A 26,526-nucleotide genomic window follows, 5' to 3' on the forward strand; every position below is an offset into this window, starting at 1 on the left:
GAAGTGAGTCTCTGAATCTTTGTAACTCTTGTACTCCGTAGATGTAACCAAGCGATATCTGAGTATAACACAGAATCAGGCTTCTAAGATTAATAACATGGGACCATTTGGACAATCAAAGGGTCACTGCAGCAAGGGGTTTCGTGATGGGGTAATTGCCAGCTAGAGACACGAACCTCTCTGGGATAACAGAGGTTGAATAGCTGACACTTTTCTTTATACATTTCTATGTACCTGCACCTTTTCCGCTCTACCCTACCAGTCAGTCAATTGAAATAGAATGAGGTATGAGAGGGGAAGAGGAAAAAAGAGAGAGGAAATTGCTGATTAGTAATCATTTTTTGTGTTCCTTCGTTCTTTTAGATGTAGATGCCCGATCCCTCCTTTGAATGAGAGGGATAAGAAAGGTTTTGCTGCAGTATCTAACACTGGATAAACGTCCGTGTCTCATTTCCGTAAATGTAATTGTCACTAATTAATTTTTCTTTGAACATCTCAGGGTCCAGGACAAAGACAGATAAAAGAAATCTATGATTTCTTCTCACATCTTAGATGAAAACAGCCCTTACTTCAAGGGCAAAGAATTCAGCACCAAACAGTTGTTAAGGGCTCAGGGTTTGAACGTAGGAGACTATTGTTCTATTAGCTTGCTTACTTATTAATATGCACAGAACACACAGTTCTTGAATTTAAAAAGTGCACAAGGATTCGTCCGCACAGTAGAATAAAAACAAGCCTGTGGAAACCCCGTTAGCATATTCTTCGTGCTCGTGCTCGTATTGAATCTGTGAATTGACTGCTGTGCTCTGAGTTTGCATATCAAGAAGCAACCATCTTTCATGGGCTCAGTGCATGGAGCTTTGCTCCGGGCACCAAAAGAGAAGCAAACCCACAGCCTCTGTGTTGCAGAGGCTGACAATAAAATTGTTTTTGAAGAAGGTTTTTCTAAAGGCTTTCTAATGGACAGGAAGAGGGAGGAAGACAAACCCTGGTAGCCCTAGCAATTCAGCCTCAGCTATTCCCAATATTTCCATAACTCCCAGATCCACATGCTAGCCTTGTCTCCCCAAATCTAAATTTGTGTGCTTGCTGCTTGCTTAGTGTCACCACACAATGTCACAAAGACAGCTTGCTTTTCTTCCTCTAAACCATTCTTCCTCCCGGGTTCCTCCTCTCATTTGATGACATTAACAACTTCGCAGCTCTAGCACCTCCTCCTCGGAGAGGCTCCCATCTAGACAGGGCCAGGGTCCGAGAAGCCCACCTGTTGGAGTCCTTGGCACCCTTGTCACCATCCCTCTTGCTCAGTCCAGTGCTGTCGAGTGTTGCCTTCCACGTCAGTGCTGGCTGTGAGAACCTGGCTGTTGTTTCCTGCTTTTGTCTTAACCTTCTTCCAGGCCATCGTACGTTCAAACAGGTGCAAAATAAAAATATATTCCTCTTTCTAAGTGATGGCATTCACGGTCCTCCACAGGCCAGCTGCAGCCAACTGTTTGCACCACAAGTGTGCCTCCAGGCCCCACTGTGCACCGCGCTCCAGGCATAAGGGACTCTGGCTGAGGTGGGGCCTGAGTTGGAATCATTCGACACACTATTTCTGTGTGGTGTGTGTGTGGAACCATGCAGGGCAATAATCTGAAGTATAGAAAACGTGTTTAAGAAGGTGCTCCCAGGCACTCTATTTTAGGGTTCTTGATTAGCGGTGTAAAAGGGAAATAATAACGGAGATGTTTTCAGAGGATTCTAAGTTGATTATTGATTTCCTGGCAACTCTTATTGAAAAGTAGTTCAGATATTAAAGAAAGGTGGGGGCAACCTGGCTGAATTCTTTGGGTCCTCTGTGTAACTGAAGATGATTTTACCTTCATTGAAGATATCATTGAAGATGACTTTTATAAAGTTCCTCATATATTACTGTCATGGTGCACTTCTCTAAAAGTTAAATGGGAGAGGGGCACACAACTCAGGGCCCAGGAGGGCTGGCTTTGAGTGTCAGGAGAGAGCTTAGGGAGAGTTTAGATGTGACGTTGTCAGTGAAGCGAGGGGCCCAGGCATCTAGCGCAGCGACTGTTAAGGCCAGGACTGCAATTTAAGATTTCTAGCTCCTCAGCTGGAGCTTACAATAATTTTTTTTCACTATTCTAACAATATACTTAGTTAATAAAATGAATTGCTGATGATTCAGAAATTAATAGACCTTAAAAGTTTTGAAAAATCACCTGTTGTAATTAAAATCATTGTTCACTTTAACACTGAAAGATATAGGAAATAAAATCCTAAGTTTACATTGGACTAAATTAATGAAAATGGTCCAATGAATTCCAATAGTAAAATGTTATTTTTTTTTAAAGTCAGATAATTAGCTGTTTTAAGTTTCTGGTTTTTTAAGTTTCTCCTTTATGGCTACAATTTACATGTATTTCAAGGAAAGCATAAAAATGGTCAGCACGTACATTCTTCACTTGACCTATTATTGAGAAAGATAATTAAATACGAATATCACTTGTGATGGTTTTGGATTTCTTTAAAAATACAAAGATGTAAGGATTGTGGAACAAGTTGCCAGGTTATAGTCAGAGATTTTAGGCTTTTTAAACCTCAGTTTCAACATTTGTAAATTGGAGATGTTTGCAGTTATGGGAAAGACCAAATGCCGGTTATGTGTGAAAGCAAACACTAGACTGAAGTGAGTTACCGAAAACGTGAAGTGGTACTGCCGTCACGGTCGATTTTTCTAAAGAAGGAAATTTTGAAGTATGAATATTAAAAGATTTTTAAAAGTTACTATAGTTTACATTTAAAGTAATCTTATATCCGGAGTTTTATGAAGATACTCTTCTTAATATGCTTGGTATTAAATGGCTGTCCTTAATTGATCAAAGTGTGTATTTGAAATCGCTCTTCCAAAGTAACCATTAGATCAGACTCCCACTAACGGAGGGGGACTGCTGAGTGTCTCACTCGCATTGCCTTCTGTCCTGAGGACAGCGGAGCGTGCGCCCTGCGGGAAGCGTGGGGAGGGCCGCTGGGAGAGCATATGGCTGGGGCGTCATTGGAGGAGACATATGGAGCCGCTCCTCTGCAGCAGCTGTCCCCGAAAAGCCTGGTCTCGGAGGCAAGTCGTGTCACGTTACAGCCAGCCTGAAGCCACAAATGGTGCCCCTTATGGCAGGGGAGGAAAAGAAACAAAACCCTCCTCTGAAAAAAAATCTAATATGGTCTATCGCTCTATTAATGCCAACTGAGAATAATATTTCCTTTTGTGTACTTAATGGAATAGAGAGAGAGGATGTGCCCTCTGTTCCCGGGAGGTGGCTTCCTCAGTGAGGGTGCAGAAGAACCTCCTTGTGGAAAGGAGGCGCTCTCGATGGTACCGTTCCAAGTCAGTAAATGTGAATATCTTAGAAGACGTTATCGAAATCATTTCCCTTTCTTTTAAAGGTAACATAAAAATGGAATTGGAGAAATGGAAGCTAGAATACATATAGTCTCCTTTAGTGTCTATAATTATTTATTACTCAACAAATAATCCCAGACCCTGCTGGACACTCCGAGGGAGACGGAGAGCCTGCAGCGTGAATCCTTTATTAAGAGACTTCACAGCCTAAGACTGAAAATAAAATGCACACTTTCATGTGTGATAATAGGTCACAACCAGAAAGCCAATCAAATGACAGTACTCTCACAGTGTAACAGACTTGGGCCTGACTAGCAAGCTCTTTATTTAAATGTCACAAAGAAATACTTTATTTGTAGTGACTTGAATTTTAAAATGAATTAAAAAAACCTCATTGCAGTTCATTTTTCTGTTATGTCAGGCGTATACGTGGTACGAGCTCGGGCACAAGAGGGGACACTTCGCATCTGTTTGGCAGCGCTCACTCTACAATGTGAAGGGACTGAAAGCCCAGCCCTGGTGGACCCCCAGAGAGACGGGCTACACGGAGTTAGTGAAGGTGAGTGTGAACTTAGCCTTCATCCTCACCAAACCACTGTCTGTTTCCTCCTCAAAGTCAGGGAGGAGACAGATTTTATATCCAGTGACATTAGCCGGAAGTTTGGTTGAGATGATGACGAAAGGAATTTTTCTTAAAGAGCAGTTCTCACTTATTTTGGCTAAAGTACTCCTTCACACTCCTAGAAATTACTGCACACCCCTCGGGGTTTGTGTGGGTGTGCAGGGGTTTGTGTGGGTGTGCAGGTTATGTCTCTCAATAGAACTGTCAGAAATTGAAACTGAAGAAATGTAATAGTTATTCGTGAATTCTTTAAAGTTAAAATAAGTCCATTACATGTTAATATAAATAATTTATCAAAAAATAACTATATCTTCTAAACAAAAAAATGTAGCGAGAAGATTGGAATTGCTTTTGTATTTTTACAAATCCCTTTGACATCTGGCTGAACAGAAGACAGGGATTCTCACGTCTGCTTCACACACACAACCGTTAGGGCGCCGAAATCATCTCCTTGACACGTCAGATGGGCGTCAGTGGTCCGGCCGAGGATCCCACTGCCATCTGTACGTTACTCATGTAAGAAACAACATTCCGGTTTTTAAACAGCTGACACTACATCTTGAGTATGTGTTTTCCAGCACTGCCAAGCAGTTCTCCAGTTCTCAGTGGACACTGACTGCGTGTCCGACAACTTTAACTCAGTTCTGACGCCATCTCCCTGGAGATAACATCATGTTCCTCAGTCCCACAAGACAGCCCCCCTATTAGGTTGTCACCTGTGTTTCTGACCAACTGGCTGTAAATCAGAGGTTCCCACAAGCCCTTCATTGGACTCAATTAGCATGCTAGCATGGCTCACAGAACTCAGAAAGTGACTTAGGTTTACTAGTTTTTTTATGAAGGATGTTATGAAGGACACTGATGAACAGGCAGATGAAGAGGTACACAGGGCAGGTCTCAAAGGGTCTGCGTGCAGGAGCTTCTGTCCCCACGGAATGGGGCATGACTTCCTCTTGGTATTTGGATTCCTTCCCCCAATCCAGTAGCTCATCACATCTTGTCATTCAAGAGTGGTGGGTGGGTGGGCTTGAAAGTTCTAGCCCTCTAATCATTTGGTCTTTTTGGTGACCAGACCCATCCTGACACTACCTAGGGGCCCATCCTAAGTCACCTCATCAACATAAATTTAGGTGTGTTCCAGGAGCTTCTAATGAATGACAAAGAAACTCCTACCATTCAGGAAATTCCAAGGGTTACAGGAGCTCTGTGCCAGGAACCTTGGGAGGAAGACCAAATATACATGCTATTATTTTAACATAGCACCCCCCCAGTAGATGGGTCCCTTTTAACAAAAGGGTTATAACAGTTAATAGACATTGGTGCCTTTTGGAGTCCCATTCATTCATTAATGACTAGTCCATCATCATATCATATGAAAATATCTCTTAGGGCAAGGCCATTCAAGTTCGCAGGTCTCCGCAGATCTGGTGGGAGTGGTCTCAGCAATGGGTGGCTTCTCCCTTTCAGACATCTGGTACAGTTGGGCTAAGAGACAATATGTTCTCTTGTCCTGAGCCTCTTTTGAGGTGTGGACATATACTGGATTTCCCTCATTAAATAACCCGTTTGTCCATTCCCTTACCCTCAGCTGCTATTCCTGCTTCTCTTCATTTATACTGAAACTTTTCCACCTTTGGAAAGAACATTAGGTTTAGGACTGTGTTGATCTGGATTTCAGGCAGCAGTACTGGTCTAGCAAGTGCCTCCCCCTCTGTCCACCTCCATGCAGATAAGGTCAGGTGAGCCAAGGGCAGAACTAGTGGGCTATTCTGCCCCCAGGCAATAGAGCTGCATTCACTGCAATGAGGTGAGGAGGGAGAAAGAAGCATGAGGGACAGAGCTTGGCAATTTTGGAATCCGGGTGATGGATATACGGGGGTTACTTATACTGTTCTCTCAATCGTTAGATAAATGTTTTACATTTCTTCAAATTTTTGTTTTTTAAAGAATATCTTGAATAAAATATGCTATAAGTCTTATAAGATTTTACTGACTAATTTGGTCTACTTGGGAAAAAGAAAAGGTCCCATGTGGTCTCTGTGTACTTACACTGAATGTATCTTACCTGACCATGTTTATTCTGTGTTTCATGGTAAACGCACACCTTATAACCATCGTAAACAAATCGTAATCCAGTGTAGAGTAGGCTGCCATTGGTTAGCCTTTGGATGCTATATAAATCGGAAGCTATGGTGTGGTGGCAGTGGGTGCAGATGGATTTAAAGAGGTTCTCTACCCAAAGCGGAAATAGTGTAGGAAAAATATCTCCCTTGATAAATGCACCACATTCAACATTGTCAGTGATTCTTTTCTCTGTAAAACTCCATCCTGTCTCAAATTGTATCACACTGAGCCCTTCTGATTCTCTCTCCACCAGCTAATCTTTTTCTCTTGATCTCTTTGTAAGTACATTTCACCTCTGTAGCTTTTGGGAGACTTTCAAGTAACAGAAATGCAGCTTGAATCTGGCTGAAACCACAAGGACTTTGACTGACTCACGTTCAGGAAGCCTAGCAGCCGGGCAGACTACAGGGGCAGAGGCACCGGAGTGGGGGGCCGGGATTTTCCTGTCTTCGCACTCCCTCTTTGGTCAGCTTTGTCCTTGTGGGGGCTTTCTACAAAGTGACTGCCAGCAGAAACTAGAATGGGGGGTTGGAGAGAATTTGGGGTCTTCGTAACAATGTCCAGCCACCACACCAGCCCTAAATGCCTTCTAGAAACCTCTGAGCAGACCCGGTCCTATTGGTCATAACCATGTCACATGGGAACTCAGTTACCACAGGGTCTGAGAAACCAAGTAGCTGGCAACAGGCTGAGGCAACAGCATCCAGCAGGAGAAAGAATGCCCCTCTCCATCAAGCAGGGAACAAAAATCTTTCCTTCTGTCTGACTGAGCCAATTTAAGTCACATTTCCCCTTTGGATGAATTACTGGCAAGGGGCTATGAGATTTTCTTTAAAACGACAGATCAACCCAAGGAGCCAGGAAACAATCATATTCCTCTACTTTCAGTGCGTGATCTGCACGAGGGTGAGCATCTGAACTAAATCAGGGCTCTGTTAGGAAGGAGGAAGAGACAATGGATGCTTAGAAGGCAACCTGGTTGCTCAGTACCCTCTCTGACTGTGGACAGGCTCTCAGACCCAAACATTGTTCTCTGTTCTCCCTTTCTTGTGATTCATTTCTAAGAAATCTTTTCTGCCCTGGTTCAAATGCTGTTAAAATTTCTACCAAAGCTATGCTTCCCAAATAGGCTTCTCACTTTTTTTATTCTATCTCCAACTGAGTAGCAACATTAACATTCAATGTGCAAATTAACTCGCTGTCTAAGCCCCTGATATACTCCTTTCCATCTTTATGGTTTTGATCAGGGATTCGGCCTTACCCCGAATTCCAGGTTTATGACTCTGACCTCCTCTCTTACCACCGCACTGTACTGTCTTTAATTCAGCCAAAATCCCTCTTCCCACCAGAGGATACTTGCTTCCCCAGGATAGTTTCTTCTCCTTTACCCCTTCCCTTTTCCTTCTCTCCTGTCCCCTTCACATCTGACTCCTATTTAGCCCTCACACGGTAGAAAAGTTATTTCTTTCAGGAGGATAACTTAGAGGCCGTTCCTTACATGTGTCCAAAAGCGCCTTGTGCATCCTTTTTAAACACTAACACACTGTACCCCCACAGCCCCTTTAGTTCTCAGGAGCCCCACGAGGTCATGTGCGCTATGAGGGCGTCCGTCTAGCCTAGGACTAGTACAGGACTCTCTGACGCGTGCGGGGCGCTCACAAATGAGGTCTGTTGTATGCATTTCTATAAACTTCATTTTCTTGAGTTGTTTCATAGGTGTGTCAGAAATCCCAGGAATATAAAAATCTTATTACTTAGCCTTTCTTACATACAAGCAGTTGGCCCAGTTGGCATCCTTCCTGGCCTTCCCTGAATGTGGGGGGAATTCTCTCTTTGCTTATACTGCCCTTGGAGAGAAAGGACTGTAGAAGGAAGAGATCCCCTCTCCCTGCCATTTCAGGAGCAGGAGACAAGGGCATTCTCTTCTAGAAATTGCTGCTGCCTAATAGGGAAGATATGTACAATGTTCAGAGTTCCTGGTGGAAACTTCAAGCATATAATTGCTTATAAAATATTGGGGGATGGGGCAGGATTTTGGAATGGCAAAAAGAATATTTTATAAATCTTGTCCTTCATTCCCCACCAACAATGTACTAGTGTTCCCTTTTCTCTGCATCCTCTCCAACATTTGTTTGTTGATTTGTTTATGTTGGCCCCTCTGACTGGTGTGAGATGGTACCTCATTGCGGTTTTAATTTGCATCTCTCTGATGGCTAGTGATGCTGAGCATCTTTTCATATGTCTCTGGGCCCTCTGTATGTCTTCCTTGGAGAAGTGTCTGTTCAAATCCTTTGCCCATTTTTTAATTGGGTTGTTTGTCTTCCTGGAGTGGAGTTGTGTGAGTTCTTTATATATTCTGGAGATCAAACCCTTGTCCTAGGTATCATTGGCAAATATGTTTTCCCATACTGTTGGTTCTCTTTGTAATTTGGTGCTATTTTCTTTAGCCATGCAGAAACTTTTTATTTTGATGAGGTCCCATTTGTTTATTCTTTCCTTTATGTCCCTTGCTTTAGGGGACATGTGTGTGAGGATGTTGCTGCGTGGAATGTCTGAGATTTTCCTGTCAATGTTTTCCTCTAGGAATTTTAAGGTGTTATGACTTATATTTAAGTTTTTTATCTGCCTTGAATTTATTTTTGTGTATGGTGTAAGTTGGTGATCGAGTTTCATTTTTTTGCACGTAGTTGTCCAGATCTCCCAACACCATTTGTTGAAGAGGCTATTTTTGGTCCATTTTATGCTCCTGCCTCCTTTGTCAAATATTAATTGACCATAAAGACTTGGGTTTATTTCTGGGCTCTCTGTTCTGTTCCATTAGTCTATGTGCCTGTTTTTATGCCAGTACCAGGATGCAGACAAGTGTCTGCATCCTGGAAAACAGTATGGAATTTCCTAAGAAAACTAAAAATGGAACTGCCCTTTGACCCAGCAATTCTGCTGCTGGGATTATACCCTAAGAACCCTGAAACACCAATCCAAAAGAACTAATGCACCCCAATGTGTATAGCAGCACAATTTACAATAGCCAAGTACTGGAAGCAACCTAAGTGCCCATCAGCAAATGAGTAGATCAAAAAACTATGGTGCATCTACACAATGGAATTCTACACAGCAGAGAGAAAGAAGGAGCTTATACCCTTTGCAACAGCATGGATGGAACTGGAGAGCATTATGCTAAGGGAAATAAGCCAGACGTTGAGGGACAAATACCATATGATCTCACCTTTAACTGGAACCTAATGAACAAAAGAAAAAAGCAAACAAATATAACCAGAGACATTGAAGTTAAGAACAATCTAACAATAGCCAGAGGGGGGTGGGGAGGGCACAGTGGGGAGAGGGGATTACAGGAACTACTATAAAGGACACATGGACAAAACCAAGGGGGAGGGAGGAGGATTTGGCTGGGGTGGGGTGGAGGGATGGAGAGAAACTGCAGATAACTGTAATTGAATAACAATAAAAATTGTTTTTTAAATCTGAGCCTTCATAAAAGCAATCAAAATGCTGAGAAAAATGGTCAAAATCAACTTTTTCAGAACTCGTACATTATCTAAAGATGAATACCCACCTGAGAAACATTATTCAGGAGAGTCTGCTGAGCCTCAATGAGAACAGCAGGATTCGTCAGATAGTAACTTGACTTACTCCCATCCACTGCTCCCCAGCTCCAACGCAGCCGGCAGGCTGGCATCCTCAGAGCACTAGCTGTGAAGACCAGCCCTGCAGGCGCCCATCGGAGCAGACCAGGCAGCACCGCACTGAGTTCTGAGTCCCATATGCAGAGCCCTGTTGGCGTTCGATCTGTCTTGGGGCTGCTTGGAAAGCCCCACGCTCAGGACATTGTTGTTCTGTGACCTCACTCAGAAGGAAAGCTTTGCCCCAGTCTGTTAGATAAAATAGTCAGTGGTAGTTTTTGTTTGTTTTTAAAAATACCACAGCTGCCCAAGACGGCTGTACCAATTGGGGCTAACAAAAACCTGGAAAAAAAAACCTTTAATAGAGAAGGTGGTGAGATCTATAGAACACTCCCCTCGGCACAAGCGGAACACATGTCTTCTCAGGTGCGCATGAAACTTTCTTCAGGACATACCGTATGCTGGGCCAAGAAACAAGGCTCAAAACAACCTAAAAGTATTGAAATACTGTAAAATGAAGCTTGTTCTCTAACCACAGGGGAGTGAAATCATAAATCATTAACCAAAAGAAAGTTGAGAAATTCACAAAGGTGTGAAAATTGAACAACAGGATCTTAAGTAACCAGTGAGTCAAAAATGAAATTACAAGAGAAATTAGAAAGTACTTTGAGATGAATGGAACAAAAATACTTACACAGCAGAACTTACAGGATGCAGCTACAGTAGTTCTTAGAAATGTATACCTGTTAATGCCTACATTTTAAAAAAAGAGAATGATTATAAAACGATCTAATGGTTCACTTCAAGAAGATAACATAGTAGAGCAAAACAAACCCAAAGCAAGCAGAATAAAGATTACAGTGGCTATAAATGAAAGAGTTAATAGAAAAACAATGAAGAAAATCAATAAAACCAAAATTTGGTTCTTTAAAAATTATTTGACAAACTGTTAGCCATACTGACTAATAATAAAAAAAAAAAAGAGTGAAGACTCAAATTGCTAAAATCAGGAATGATAGAAGAGATAGCACTATGAAATTTACAAAACTTAAAAGATTATAAGGGAATAGTATGGACAACTACATGCTAGTAAATTAGATAACGTAGGTGAAATGGATGAACTATTAGAAAGCCACAAGCTACTGAAACTGACTCATAAAGGAATAGAAAATCTAACTACAGTTATAACAAATAAAGAGATTAAATGTTAGTTCGAAAGCTTCTCTAGAAAATACACCCAGGCTCAGATTTTTTTCATTGGTAAATGGTATCAAATATTAAATAACAATTAATGTCAGTTCTTCACAAACTTCCAAAAAATAAAAAAGGAGGGAAAATTTGCCAACTCATTTCATGAGCTGGTGTCATCTTAATACCAAAACCTGACAAAGATATAACAGAAAAAGAAAACTGTAGACCAATAGCTCTTAAAAATATGGACACAAAAATCTTCAACAAAATATGAGCATACTGAATCCAGCAACATATAAAATGGATTATATATCATGAGCTAGTAGGACTTTCTGGGGAATGCAAATGCAAATCAATATAATAAACCATATTATTAGGATTAAGAATTAAAAGTGCATGGTCATTTCATTAGACTGAAAAGGCATTTAACAAAATTCAAAGCTCTTTTGTGATTAAAAATATGTATACAACACTAGAAATTTAAAAACAGCATCTACAAAAACCTATAGATACCATCATACTTAATGATAAAAGATTAAAAGGAAGAAGTAAAATTATCTATATCTGCAGATGACATTATTTTGTATATAGAAAATCCTAAGGAATTCTCCAAAAAATCTATTAGAACTAATAATGAAGTTTGTCAAGGCTGCAGGATACAATCTAAGTGTATAAAAATCAATTGCTTTTCTTTACATTAGCAAACAAACACTCCCACAATGAAATTAAGAAAACAATTTCATTTGCAATAGCATCAAAAAATAATAAGATACTATATTATTTTGGTAGGACTGCCATAACAAAATACCACATGTACTAGGTAGCTTAAATAATAAAAATTTATTGTTACATAGCTCTGGAGGCTGGAAGTCCAAGATCAAGGTGCTGGCTGTGTGGTTCCTTTTGAGAACCCCTAGGGAATCTGCCCATCCCTCTTTCCTAGCTGCTGGTGGTTTTCTGGCAATTATTGGAGTTTGTGCCTTAGAGATCATTTTCACATGGCATTCTCCCTGTGTGTGTGTGTCTGTCTCCGAATTTTCCTTTTTTATAAGGATACTAGTCATATTGAATTAGGACCCACCCCAATGTCCTAATTGTAAATTGATTACTTCTGTAAACACCCTATCTCCAAATAAGGTCACATGCTCTGGTACTGGGGTGAGGACTTCAACACATAAATTGGGTGAGGGTACAATTTGGCCTATAACATATACTTAAGAATAAATTTTAGAAAGTGTTATTGGAGGAAACTTTAAAACATCTAAATAAATACAAACACTTACCATGTTTATGCATCAGAAAACTTAGTATTGTTAAGATAGCAATACTCTCCAAATTGACCTAAAGTTTCAAAACAATTTCTATTAAAATAACACGCAGCAGGTTTTTTGTTTGTTTTTTTAACAAAATTTGACAAACTGATCCTAAAATTTCCATGACACAAGGGACCCAAAACAGTCCAAACATTTTGAAAAAGAACCAAGTTGGAGGACTCACACTTTGCAATTTCAAAACTTATTGCAAAGCGACAGTAACAAGGCAGTATGAATAGGCATAGATCAGTGGAAAATAATAGAAAGTCCAGAAATAAGCCCCTACGTTTATGATCAATTAACTTTTGACGAAGGTGCTAAGAGGATGCAATGGGGAAAGAATTGTCTTTTCACAGATGGCGCTGGGACAGCTGAGTATCCACATGAAAAATAATGAAATTACCTCGTACTATAAAAATAAAAGAAGAACTCAAGAGGGAAGTAGACCTGAATGGAAGACATAAACTATAAAATGCTTACAAGAAAACATAGAAGTAACTCATCTTAACACAGAGTTAGGTAGTTTGTTTGTTTTTTAATATGTCCAAGGGACAAAAGACAAGAGAGATAAATTGAATTTCATCCAAACTTAAATTTTTGATCTTCAAGGGACCTGATCAATAAAGTAAAAATAAAACCCACAGAATGAGAGGTAATATTTGCAAGTCGTATATCTGACAGAAGACTTGTATCTAGAATATAAAAAGAACTCTGATAACTCAATTATGTAGAGACAAATAACCCAATTTAAAAATGGGAGAAGGATTGGAGTAGACATTTATTCAAAGAAGATATATGAAGGGCCAAGAAGCGCATAAAAAGATGCTCAACATCATTCATCATTAGGGGAATGCAAATCAGACCCAGTGCAGTACCACTTAATACCCACCGGGATGGCTGTAACAAAAAAGGTGAACATTAGTAAGTGTTGCCAAGTATGTCGAGCAATTGGAAGCCTCAACCATTGCTGGTGGGAATGTAAAGTGGTACAGCCACTTTGGGAAATAGTTTGACAGTTAAACATAGTTACCACATGGCCCAGCAATTCTACTTGTAGGTGTATATTCAAGAGAAATGAAAACTTATGTTCTTATAAAAACGGGTCCAGAAATGTTCATAGTAGAAATATTCATAAAAGCAAAAAAAGTGGGAAGAACCAGATGCCTATCTAAATGATGAATGAAGTGAATGAATAAAATGTGGTATGTCTACACCATGGCAATTCAGAAACTGAAGTGCTGAGACATGGTACACATGGGCGAGCCTTGAAAATATGCTCAGTAAAAGAAGCCATACCCAAAAGCCACGTGTTACATAACTCTGTTTGTATGAACTGTCCAGGTGAGGCAAGTTCATTGAGACAGAAGTAGATTGATGATCGCCAGGGACCAAGCAGATGGGGTGAGGAGGGGTGATCGCTAACGTGTAAGGAGTTACTTTTCATTGTGATGAAAATGTTCTAAAATTAAATGGTGTTGATGGTTGGACAATTCTGTGAGTGTACTAAAAACCAATGAAGTATAAAAGTTACTTGAGTAAATTTTATGGCTTGTAAAGTATATCTCAATAAATCTGTTAAAAATGGAAAACTGATATATAGAGGTATAGCTATATGGCTATAGATATATCATAGTTCAGGCATGTTAGAAATAACCAGGTTCCTGGAGATTGGTGAAGTTCTAATCATTAGTAAGGCGATATAGTGAAGCGTAGGCTCCACAGCCACGTGGCTGGGTGTCAGGTTTTGGTCCATCCCTTCCTGGCTGCGTCACATTGAGCAATGCGCCTTTGTGCTTCAATTTCATGATCCACAAAGTACCTATGGAGATAGTACTTGTTCCATGCTTGTTCATTTAATAAGTAGGAAGTGCTCAATAAATATTAGTTATTGTTATAATGACTTGTAGTTTTAATTTATTATTACCTCGTTTTAATAAGAAAGTATTTTCTAGTTTCTAAAAAATATTTTTGGAAACCCAATTGGGAAGTATTATATAGTATTCAAGTAACAAAACAGTTATTTATTACACACCTCCTGTTTGCAGTCCATGTGCTGAGAAGTTTTGTGTGTAATACTAATCTTTACAGGTCTGCAAGGTAGGCATTACTGTGCCCACTGATACATTAGTACAGTAAGGATTAGCGAAATTAATAAATATGCCCAAGGTCCCATAGTTAATGTGACAGGACTCGGATTCGAACCGTCGTCTCTGTGCCCTCAAAGTCCACACCCTCACTAGTATCCCACTATGTCCGCCCTCAGAATTACTGAGTTAATAACATCTGCCCTTATGTCTCAGGTTCTTCTCCTTCTTCAGAATTCTATTTCCATGGCTTGTTTGTTTCAGCCCTGCCTGTCATAAGCTCTGCTTTATTGAAAAAGAAAAGCAAGGCTTGGAAGTTAATCGCAGGGTTCTCAGCAGCATAGAATCTGACAGTGTGGGACACCGTGTGTTCAGAACTCAGTGCTTTGTGATTGTAAAGTTAGCTTTACTTTGCTAACTACCTTTACTTGCAGAAATGTTAATGTTGTATCTGCTTGTGCCTTTTTTTGAAAAGTCACTTTAAGGTGATCAACCACTGGTCAGTAATGACTATGACAAGAGAGGGCCTGCTGTGTTAGACACCCAGAGCCCATGACCATTTAGTTGACAAACACATGCACATGAAGATTTTCCTCCATTTTCAAATGACGTATTCGAATGTTATGAATCACATGGATCATCAGTCAGGCATTAACATCTTAAAGAGGAATTCTAAATATGGTAGCTGCAGTGTTTGGCCAAAATCCTTTTAGGATTATTACCCAGACTCTGCCTTTTATGTGACAATTAACTACCATGGATAGTACATTTTCATTTAAATTATCCTCATTGTGAGTTCCAGGGAGATGTAGAGTGCAATTTTCTTGAAGGCATGAGATAATGTTCAGTAAAATTCATCATCTGTGTTTTTCCCCTTTGTCGAATTGTCATCGTTCCCCCTTGTGTAGTTTGCAGTTTGGTGACTCTGCACTGGGGGTATTAAAAGGCTATGCAACTCAATGGAAAAAATTAAGAGAAAAATATTCGAGTTGGGTTTTCTCTTTTAGGCCTATTCTCATTAAAATTGAATAGGTTGTTGCCCAAATCACAAAGATCAAAGCCCTAAGCGCCTTCAGGGTATTTAACATAGAAATTGAGACAAAAAATGGATTAAAGTCTTTACTAGGATACAAATAGAAGAGAGAAATCTGTTCTAGAGAGAGAAAGGTCACCATACCTTAAGAATTTTGCTTTTCCTTTTTTGAGATTATTTTTTAATTTTTTTTTATTCTATTGTAGTTGTCCCATTTTTCCCCTTTGCCTTCCTCTGCCCAGCCCACCCCCAACTCCCACAGTCAATTCCCACACTGTTGTCCATGTCCGTGGATCATTCATAAATGTTCTTTGTCTAGACCCTTCCTCTTCTTTCCACCATTACTGCCCTCCCCCTTCCCCTCTAACAAAATAAACTAACAAACAAAATAGAACCACAGACACGAGATATCAGACAGACTGAAAGCGACCAGAGATTATTTTTTGATCCACTGAATTCCAAGGTGAAATTAGATGCAAACATGCATGCACAGAAAGTACTGTGGTAACATTGAAAATGCAACAGCAAAGAGCAATTAAAAAAACATTATTTAAAACATCCCTTTTGTATTTGTTTTTCCTGCTACGTCTTTTTTCCACTCGTCACTGGGTAAAAGGAAAACTCTTGCATCTTCTGAGTGTCTCAGAGCACCTGCTCTGATATAAACAAATCGTGTCAGAGATTAGTTTTCCTTTCCTCATATTTTAGTTTTATCACAGATGAGGGAGTGCCCAGTAATATCTTGCCAATGGTGTGACACAGTACTTGAGAATGATTGATTAGAATGATATGCTCTCTGTCATTTTCCTTCAGATTGGCTTTTATTAATTAAGAAATACATTGTGGCAGTTTCGCTGTGGCATGGCACATGCCAGGGGCCGCCACTAGTACCACCTGGCTGGCCTTGGGCAGGGAGGGGCTAAATTTCATTAGAAACTAGTGAAAATCTTCAGCTAGAAGATAGCTTGAGAGCCCATGGACCTTGGAGAAAGAACACATTACTTAGGCTCTATACAGATTCAGAGACTTCTGGCCAAGATGGAGGCTAAGGTAAACACACTTTGCCTCCAGGCACAACTACAGCAAAAATTACAGCTAAACTACAGAACAAACATTGCCCAGATTTGTCAGAAAATCAAACTGTATGGAAGTCCGACAACCAAGGATTAAAGAAGCCACATTCATCCAGATGGGTGCCTTTTGTACAGTAGGCCATGCTACTAAGACAGGCAGCCAAAGCAGCTCTATGGAATATATAGAAACAAACACAGGGAGGCTGCCAAATTGAGGAGACAAAGAAATATGGCCACAATGAAAGAACAGAACAAAACTCCAGGGAAAGAACTAAATGAAATGGAGATAAGGAACCTATCAGATGCAGAGATTCAAAACACTGGTTATCAGGATGCTCAAAGAAATCATTGGGTACTGCAAAAGCATAAAAAAGACCCAGGCAGAAAGGTTGCATTAAGTGAAATAAAGAAAAATCCACAGGGAACCAACAGTGGAGGGGATGAAGCTGAGATTCAAATCAACAATTTGGAACATAAGGAAGAAAAAAGCATTTCATCAGAATAGCAAGAAGAAAAAAGAACTCAAAAAAGCAAGAATAGAATAAGGACTCTTTGGGACATCTCCACACGCACCAACATCCAAATCATAGGGGTGCCAGAAGAAGAAGAAGTGGAAGAGCAAGAAATTGAAAACTTATTTGAAAAAATAATGAAAGAAAACTTTCCTAATTTGGTGAAGGAAATAAACATTCAAGCCCAGGAAGCACAGAGAGCCCCAAACAAGTTAGACCCAAAGAGGACCACACCAAGACACATCATAATTAAAATGCCAAAAGTTAAAATAAAAGAATCTTAAAAGCAGCAAGAGAAAAGCAGAGAGTTACCTACAAAGGAGTTCCCATAAGGCTGTCAGCTGATTTCTCCAAAGATATTTTGCAAGCTAGAAGAGACTGGCAAGAAGTATTCAAAGTGATGAAAAACAAGGACTTACAACCTAGATCACTCTATCCGGCAAAGCTATCATTTAGAATGGAAGGGCAAATAATGTTCTTCCCAGACAAGATAAAACTAAAGGAGTTCATCATCACCAAGCCATTATTACATGAATTATTAAAGGGACTTACATAAGAAAAAGAAGATCAAAACTATGGATCAACAACTATGGCAACAAATGCATAACTGTCGACAACTGAATCTAAAAATACTCTAAGCAAGCAAGCAGAACAGGAACAGAATCGTACACATGGAAATCTTCTGGAGGGTTATCAGTGGGGAGGGGGAAGGAGGAGAATGGGGGACAGGTACCAGGATAAAGAAGCATAATTGGTAGGTATAATATAGGGGGATGTTAAGAACAGTATAGGAAATGGAGTAGCCAAAGAACTTATATACATGACCCATAGACAGAAACTAAGAGAGGGAATTGCTGCAGGGAATGGGGGGTACCGGGCAGAGAGGAGCAAAGGGGGAAAAATTGGGGCAACTGTAATAGCAAAATCAATAAAATAAATTTAAAAAAAAATCCATTGTGTATGAATAACGACACCTGGACAAAAAATAAAAAAGAAGATACACATTAATAAATTAATAGTTCAACATTTCTGTGTGATTAAATATTTGAATGTTTTCTCTGAACTGCTTTTGAAATGAAATGGATTGAGAAAGAAGCAAAAATTAAGCGGTACAATAAGAGGATTAGCAATTTTATAGAAAAGTGGTAAATATAAGGAAGTGCTAGAAGCTGTTCTTTAAGGTTAGCATAATAGTTTAATCCTATATTTGCAAAGCAAACTGTAAATGGTTTGGATTCCAATGATATTGTCACTGAAAATGGCCAAAATAACCCAAGGAGTTGTGAGAACTGAGGGAATCTGATGGTTCTGTGATTTAAAGGTGAACGCTTTTAAAGGTGGTGTGTAATTAGAAGCAGATTGGTGTTGTTTTCAGCTCTGACAGCTTGGGCAAGTCATTTCACCCATGAAAGCCTCATTTTTTTTTTATCTCTAAGTATAAAATAATCACTACCGTTTTGCAATCCTTCAAGCTTTTGGTAAGGCTCAAAAGCAAAACAAAAATATAACAAAAACCCACCATCACATGTGTTCCTGCGTGTTTAAACATGAGCCCTTAATAAGACTCAATACTCTGTGAAGGTTAAATGACAGGGCCACATATGATGCCAGTTATTGCAGTAGCAAAAGGTAGAATATTTTGGTCTTTGAATTATTTCAAACTAAAAGGTGGTTTTCTTTCTCAATGTGAAGTTAATAAGTTTTTAGTATTTGTGAATGTGAAAAAAAAAGTGCCTAAAAATTAGCTTTATCCATGGCTCTCTTTGGGAACTCACAGTACAGGGTTTGATATTTTCGAATAATTGCAAACTGGACCGGTAGGTTGGTCCTGCGTTTGCAGTTCCCCATGTTTGATTGAGTAGGTCAGGATCTATGGCTTTCTATACATACACACAGACTGATGCCTTAACTGTACATGTGCACGTATACATTACAGATAATTTGCCTATGTGTTCATCAGTGATTTATTTCATGTATACCCAGAAAGTGTTGTCCTGACAGACTTTTAGCCCCTTGAGGTTAGGGACTTTGGGGGTCTTGCACAGAGCTCTGTAGCTCCCTGAGGATATAGCTGGCTGGGGCCCCTGAGTCTGGGCTGTGGTCTGAGGACTGTCGGTCCTTTGCTCTCTGAGCCGAGCAGCTCAGGCTGGATGTTTCTCCTGACCGCCTGGACTATCTTTTCTCCTTTCTGCTAGAAAAAGAAACCCCGTTCTCCAGACTCTTGTCTTGCCCCAGTGTTAGGTGCCTTATTATATTTTTCCTTCAGAAGGATGATGGGAGACTGAATAACAAATGGACAATGGCCAAACCATACATAAAAATAGAACCTTGACCCACAACCTGCACTGAACGGCTGGGGAAACCAACCCCTCATCTCCAGTAAATACCCCAGCAGCCAGCTTGCTGGGAGTCAGATTTGCAGGAAGCCACTTTGCTCTCTGGCGACGATCTGGGAAGCTAAGCAATAACTTATGTGTCCCTGAATTGGCCAGGACTTGATTAGTAACTGACAGCTTCCATAATTTTTTTTTAATTTTTTTTATTCTTGTTTTTTAATATATTTATTGATTATGCTATTACAGTTGTCTCATTCCCCCCCCCACTCCACTCCATCCTGCCCACCCCCCTCCCTCCCACATTCCCCCCCTATAGTTCATGTCCATAGGTCATACTTATAAGTTCTTTGGCTTCTACATTTCCTACACTATTTTTACCCTCCCCCTGTCTATTTTCCACCTATCATCTATGCTAGTTATTCTCTGTACCTTCCCCCCCTCTCCCCCTCCCATTCCCTTAATGACAACCCTCATGTTCTAGTTGTTTGCCTAGTTTGCTCTCGTTTTTGTTTTATGTGTGGTCGTTAATAACTATGAGTTTGCTGTCATAATTTTTGTTCCTGCTCCCAACATAGGACCAACCAGAGAAAGCCCAGTCTGCTTATTACATGAGATGCCGCTTCTGGTAAGCACACTCGCAGCTGCCCTTGCCTCCACCTCCGAACATGGGTGCTTCGGAAGCGTTTCTCTATAAAGCTTTTCTTTTTGTCTGCCAAAACACAGGTGATGGTGGCTGACTCCCTTGCTCTGGCAAGCTCTGAATAAATAGCCTTTGCTTTTCCATTTGGTTGCTCTTTGTTTATTTCCATAGTAAGATATGTCAGATGTTTTTCTTTACCAACTTAAAAAGCAGGAAATCTGATTAAAGTACATTAGGACCAGCAAGAGATTGCTCCTTTAATGCTACTAATCTCCTAAGAGATGTTACTAAAATTATTACAAAGAGAGTTTGCTGTGAGGGCCTTAGACTCACTATTGTATTTGCTCTGATCTCCTAACTTCAGCTCAGTACTCGGGGGACACCCCCCAACCCCAGGTATCCTTTCTAAGGCAGAGCATACTGCTACCCTGTCTTATCATCATAGTGTAAACTATAGGCATGTTTTGGCTAAGATTTAAGTAAGCCGATTTTATCTCTAAAAAAATCAGATATAATTCCTAAAATAATGAACTATAACAAGCACATTCTTAGACAAGTAAGTAAAATGTGGTATAGTTGTACTAAGGCGCCATTGTTATCAATTCCTTCCAACTTCAGTTTAATGCATAAACTTCATCTAGAATAGTCTTTGACCTCATGCATTTTCTTAATTTAGAGTGAGAACTTTCCAAGGTACATACACATCTCTGGGACTTTTGAAATGCCAATATCTGTGTTTTCTTAATGCCCTAACCCAATCTTGTGTATGTTGATCTGAGTTCTAAGATTAATATACCTGTCTTTTGTGCACATGTTAAAAAAGCATAGCTCTTTCTGCCTTTTTCCTCGACTATATGTTATTTTGTGCCTATAAAATTCTTCTTTCTTATTCCTGTGTTGATGTGAATTTATTTCTTACCCCCTTCCATCAGCTGCTTGCTTTCTTTGTGGGAGCTAGTTCTAAACTGAATCAGCATAAGTGTTAGAGGCTGAAAGTGTCCCCCCAAATTCATATGTGGAAGCCCTTGTCCCCCCAGTTCCTCAGAATGTAACTCTATTTGGAGAAAGGGCCTTGGAAGAGATGTTTAAGTTAAAACAAGGCTGTTCCCGTGGGCCCTAAAGCAGCCTGACTAGTGTCCTTGTAAGAAGAGGAAATTGGACACACAGAAGGGCGTGTGAGCACATAGTGAGACGATGGCCATCTGCGAGTCAAGGACAGAGGGTCAAAGGAAACCAGACCCGCCAACACCTTGATCTTGGACTTCCAGCCTCCAGAACCATGAGACCATAAATGTCTGTGGTTGGAGCCACCCAGTCTGTGGGATTTTGTTCTAGCAAACTCATACCATTCACTAGTGAATGACCTTAGCAACTCCCCTTACTTTGCAATCTGCAGTGCCTACTACCTGCCTCAGCAAAAATGTTTCTCTGAAAGGTCCTATTTTCCTACACAGGAGAATATATTTAAAACTCAGTTAGATGAATTTTGTTTGATTAGGACAAAATTAACATGATTGTATGTCACGCTTCAAGCATCATTATTGATTTTGTCCTCATCTGGGCACATCATGGAATTGGGTGTGTATCAGCCAAGTGGTGTGAGCAAAATGGATAGGCCAGGAGGTGAAAAGAAATTAGGTTGATAAATTAGTATATGGATTAGTGGAGTTGGATTTAAAATGTGAAATAAATAGAAGGCTGAGAATACATTTTCTCTCAACTGCCCACATCATATGAAACTTTTGAAGACATATTTGAAGGACTAGTAAAGGGTTTGCAGGCTAGTAAGATATTGTTTCTTTCTAAACTTTACTAGAAGGTTGGAGTATATATTACAAGGGCCTTCTAGTGAAAGAGAAAAGAAGATAAACAGTCAAAAATAATCAGCTGTCAGGAATGTATGGAAAATATGAGTGAAGGATTAAGCAGAACTGAACATGTTCATTTAATATCTTCCACATGAAACCTCACTTAAATGACAATAAAAGAATAAAAATGGTATAAACCTACAAATAAAATAAAACAGGATGCAGGCAATAACAAATGAGCAATGTCGACATGTTTTTTTGAAAAGTGAAAGAGAGAAGTATCTGACTTGTCAGATCCAAGAGAACTGAAACCAAAGTAACTGCAGAGGGGCCCCTGAAGAGTAGGGGTGTAAGGCCCGTGTTACTACAGCAACTGAAGGAAGTGAATGGCCTCAAAGAATACACCTGGCAACACAGCGGGTCCTCCAATAACATGGTTTCATGCAGCTGTAATGTTGATGAGGCAAAAAATAGGTTCCGAACTAGAGCCACTTCCGTGTGGGGTTTGCACGTTCTCCCCAGGCCTGTGTGGCCTTTCTCCAGGTCTTCCCGTTTCCTCCCACATCCAAAGATGTGCATGTGAGGTGAATGGGCTTGTCTCCATTGTCCCCGTGTGAGTGAGTGAGGGTGTCAGTGGCCCTACAGTGGAAGAGCCTCCTGTCCAGGGTGGGTCCCAGTTTGCGCCCTTAGCTGCCATGACAGGCTCCAGCCACTGCAACCCCGACTTGGAATCAGTGGGATGGAAAATCATTTCCTACTTGTTTTTGTTCATCTATCTTAAATATATGTATAGCCCATCTTTGTTTCAGTGTTTGTTATTAGAAGTGTTTGGGGTCTTTATTAAGAAGTGTGGTGATGTTTCTGTGACTACAAATATCCCTTAAGAACTTAACTCTTGTTATCATCAATTATTAGCCTAGGGTCCAATTGGTTTCCATATACATTGTTTCCTTTAAAGTCGCAGTTTCCAAGAACCACGGACAATGTTAATTGAGGACTTACTGTGCTGACAGTTTAGGGCACACAGTGAATGCAAGGGCTTGGTGATGCACCCAACAGTGAGGCCTGTCGGTCATGGGCCCAGCCCTTCACACAGAGCCTCCAATCACGGTCTCACTTTTATAGGATAGCAACCAAGGACCATCAACCATTGGACAGACCCTTCAACATGAGAAAAGATAAAGAACAAAACAAAAATAAGGCTGTAGTTTGGGGAGCAACAGAAAATGAGGGGAACAAAATGCAAATAATATCTCTTAAGATGCTGAGAGCAATAAGAGAAGCAAGTGTATCCATGAAAAAAAGAATAGGATATTATACAAAAAAAAAAAAATCCAGGCAGGGATCTCAGAAATTAAAAAAGTGATTTTGAGAAATAAAAACTGAATAGATCGAACAGCAGTATTGGAAGCTCAGTCAAGGTACTCTCTCAGAAGGAAAAACAAAAAGATGAAGATAGAAAATAGAAAATTTAGGAAAATTATAGGCTCGGTTTAACATGTCCAACATTCAAACAAAAAAAGTTCCAAAAAGAACATGGGGTGGGAGGAGGGATCGACAAGAAATTATTATAGAAATAATACTAGATGGTCTAGAATTGAAAAAGGTGAATTTCCGTATTGAAGGGACTGCTGAGTTCCCAACATTTACACTAAGCCATAAAACTTCAGGGAACCAGAAATAAAAATATCTTAAAATATTCATCATTATCATCATAGCTATACTTACATACAGCGCACTTACTTTTATTACATTTAGTCTCAGAGACTCTTAAGGGAAGTAGTAGCATCATACCCTGTTTATAGGCGAGGTACCTAAGGGAGTGAGTGGTTAAGGAACAGCTCTTAAGCTCCAGAATCAGATTTTAAATCCAGGCTGTCTGGCTCCAGATTTTACTACACCCCTAAACACTACACTATACTGACTTTTACAAAACCTCTAGAGAGACCAAAAAAGGGGGGGGGGGCGGGGGGAGCGTGACAAATGTATCAGATTTCCCAACTGCAACACTGAAGTTATAATGCAATGGAGCAATGCTTTCAAAATTCTAAAAAGAAATTATTTACTACCTAGAATTCTGTACATGGCCAGGCCTTCAATCAAGTGTATGAATAGCTTCAGAAATTTTTAGAAATCCAATTTTATCTGCGGTGCATTCTTTCTCAGAAACAACTAGAATTCAATAGCTAGGGAGCCCGACTCCAGCAGAGGCCAAGGACAGCTGTCCAGCAAGCGCAGGCAGCAACCTGTTCAGACGAAACAAGCAGATGGCTGCTGGAGGGCCCTCTGCAGAAAAGGAGAGAAAGAAAAGTAATAGCGTACGTGATGTTTTTGGCACAGGGGAGAACAGTACCGAGATTTTCTAGCACCCCTTCTGTGCCGAAAGGATGAAACAATGGTAAGTGCGTTAGAAAATTAAGGCAAAGAAAAGGGGGAAGGATTTAAATTTTTAAAAAAGTGCTGCATGTGAAACGAAGTGCAATATTACAACTCAAGTAGGAATGATGCCTCATTGTCTTGATATTATAAAACCTGAATGTGGATTTACCCGGATGCAAGAACGGTGTGTGACTTTGTATTGCACGAGGAAGACAGGGGAAAAGAAGACATGTTGCTAACTTCCTAAAGGACATAGCTGGGGTTGAACTCGGGGCTGGGGAAGAGCTGAGTAAGAGACTGCTGCTTCCATTATAAGACCTGTAGTAATATTTGACTTTTTAAAAATAGGTATTTTTTTGTGGTGGAGGGGAAGGACTTCTGGTGAGAACCAGAAAGCCTACGAGGAAAAAAAGTGTGTGTTTTAATCGAATGAAAATAGTTAAATAAGAATTAGTTTGGCTTATTTTACTTCTCTAAAGACTTTTGACAAGAAATCAGTTTTAGGAGAAGGCTTTAAAAATAGCCTCCAATATAATTTAATGGTGAAGAGAAACATGCACCATTCAAGTCGGATGAGCAGAATATTGGCAAAGTGAGGAGGGATCCCTGAACTGGAGGGAGGGTTTGGATGGAAGAGCTGGAGCGTATTGTGGGACTAATGAGGCTCGAGACTAGGAAATCCATCTGTAGATGCCCGGAGTGCCAGATACAGCTGAGGTTCAACTCAACACGCGAGTGCTGCTGCTGGCTTTATGAAGCCGTGTGGCACTGTGAAAACAATCCAAGCTCCGTTTTCTGAAGCCTGCATACTCACCAGAAGAAATGTGATTTAGGAGCTGGTGTTTTCTGGGCCACCAACTCAAATGCCAACCCTATCAGTTTCTCTTTGCCGTTTCATGAAATGGATGAATGTAGAGTCAAGGAAGTAATGGTTCATATGAGACTCTTAAAAATATAGCCGTTGCTGACCCTATGTGAGCCTTCAAGTTCCTGTTGGAATTTCCTAAATAATGGAATTATTTGTCACCTCAGAAAAGTGAATAATATTACAAGAGAGAAAATTCATAACCTCTTATTCTCTCTCTCGCTCTCTTGCACACACCCCCCCCACATATAATTAGGTTTGATGTTTAATCCCCTATAACTATGTGAATTTTATAACAATGTGGTTTCTTGGTTTGTGTTTAAAAGTGCCATTTCCAGGTCCCATCTCAGATTTCTCCCTAATGCCCGTGTTTCCAGAGTTGAAAATCATCCCTTCGTGCGGTGGTTTTCAGCCTTTTTCACCTCGTAGCACACATAAACTAATTACTAAATTCTGTAACATATAAAAAAATACATTTTTGCTGATCTGACAAAAAAAATAGGTATAGTTTCGATTTGTTCGCACCAGATCGCTGTTGTTGTGTTGGCTGTTGCCATTAGTTTGTTTGACAGTCTGAGAGAAAAGAGGTCAGTGCCCTGCCTGAACAGTCCGGCACTGGACCTGTAAGCACTCTCGTGGAGCACCAGTAGGGAATTGCTCTGCAAGTGCTGTCGAACTTTGGTAGAACAAATGTCTGCAGTGACCACGGAGGAGCTCATGACTGCTGTTATCTCCGTGTGTTCCTTACTTCTTCCCATTTAATCGGTGTGCTGTTTGGTTGGCTCAGCTGTCCCCAGCCGTCAGGAATGTGAGCTCTCTCAGGCATGCACAGCGCCCAGAGGAGAGCGCTGTGTTCTGCCAGGACCACTGGCACAAGGACCCGAGCCTAACCGGTGCCAGTGAGTCACCGCACCGCAGCCGTGGGAGCCATCAGTCACGCTCCTGCTCCAGAGGGGAGCAGGGGGCCCAGGGCACACCACAGCCTCCCCTCCCCCCTCCCACGGGTGCCTTAGGAGCAATCCGGGGGAGGGGCCGCAGAGCACTTTCTGGCCAGGAGACTGTGGGATGTTAGGCTCATTGGGCACTCCAGGGGTTATTCCATCATCCCCGAAGCGAAAAAGTTTCCACTAGATTAACAATATGGATCCTTCCAGTTGTAAAAGTCTATGACAAAGTATTGAACCGGAAAGAGAAAAGGATGAGAAAGAGAAAAGGCTATTTTATAATGAAAATAACCTAGAAATCTGTGCAGTGCTTGGTTAGTATTAAACACATTCGTGACCTTATAGCGTGGACATCAAACTCATTTTCACCGGGGGCCACAGCAGCCTCGCGGTTGCCTTCAAAGGGCCGAATGTAATTTCAGCTCCTTAACAGTTAAGGACTAGTTACAATTATACAGCCCTAAAATTATTTCAGCCCTTTGAAGGCAACTGCGAGGCTGCTGTGGCCCCCGGTGAAAATGAGTTTGACACCCCTGCCTTATAGCAAAGGTGTTTCAAGTTGGG

General features: G+C 40.6%; 1 protein-coding gene across 10 annotated transcripts in view; it reads left to right on the top strand.

Annotated features, from left to right (window-relative positions):
- ASPH (aspartate beta-hydroxylase) overlaps positions 1 to 26,526 on the top strand; it is a 204,374-nt gene that overhangs the window by 154,644 nt on the left and 23,204 nt on the right. For all 10 annotated transcript variants that reach the window (XM_053929580.1, XM_045204921.3, XM_045204919.2 and 7 more), the window contains one exon: positions 3,819 to 3,956. In XM_053929580.1, the coding sequence (XP_053785555.1) occupies positions 3,819 to 3,956 (138 nt within the window). The remainder of the gene's footprint in view (positions 1 to 3,818; positions 3,957 to 26,526) is intronic.

The sequence above is a fragment of the Desmodus rotundus genome, chromosome 8 (genome assembly GCF_022682495.2).
Source record: "Desmodus rotundus isolate HL8 chromosome 8, HLdesRot8A.1, whole genome shotgun sequence".
NCBI lineage: Eukaryota > Metazoa > Chordata > Mammalia > Chiroptera > Phyllostomidae > Desmodus > Desmodus rotundus.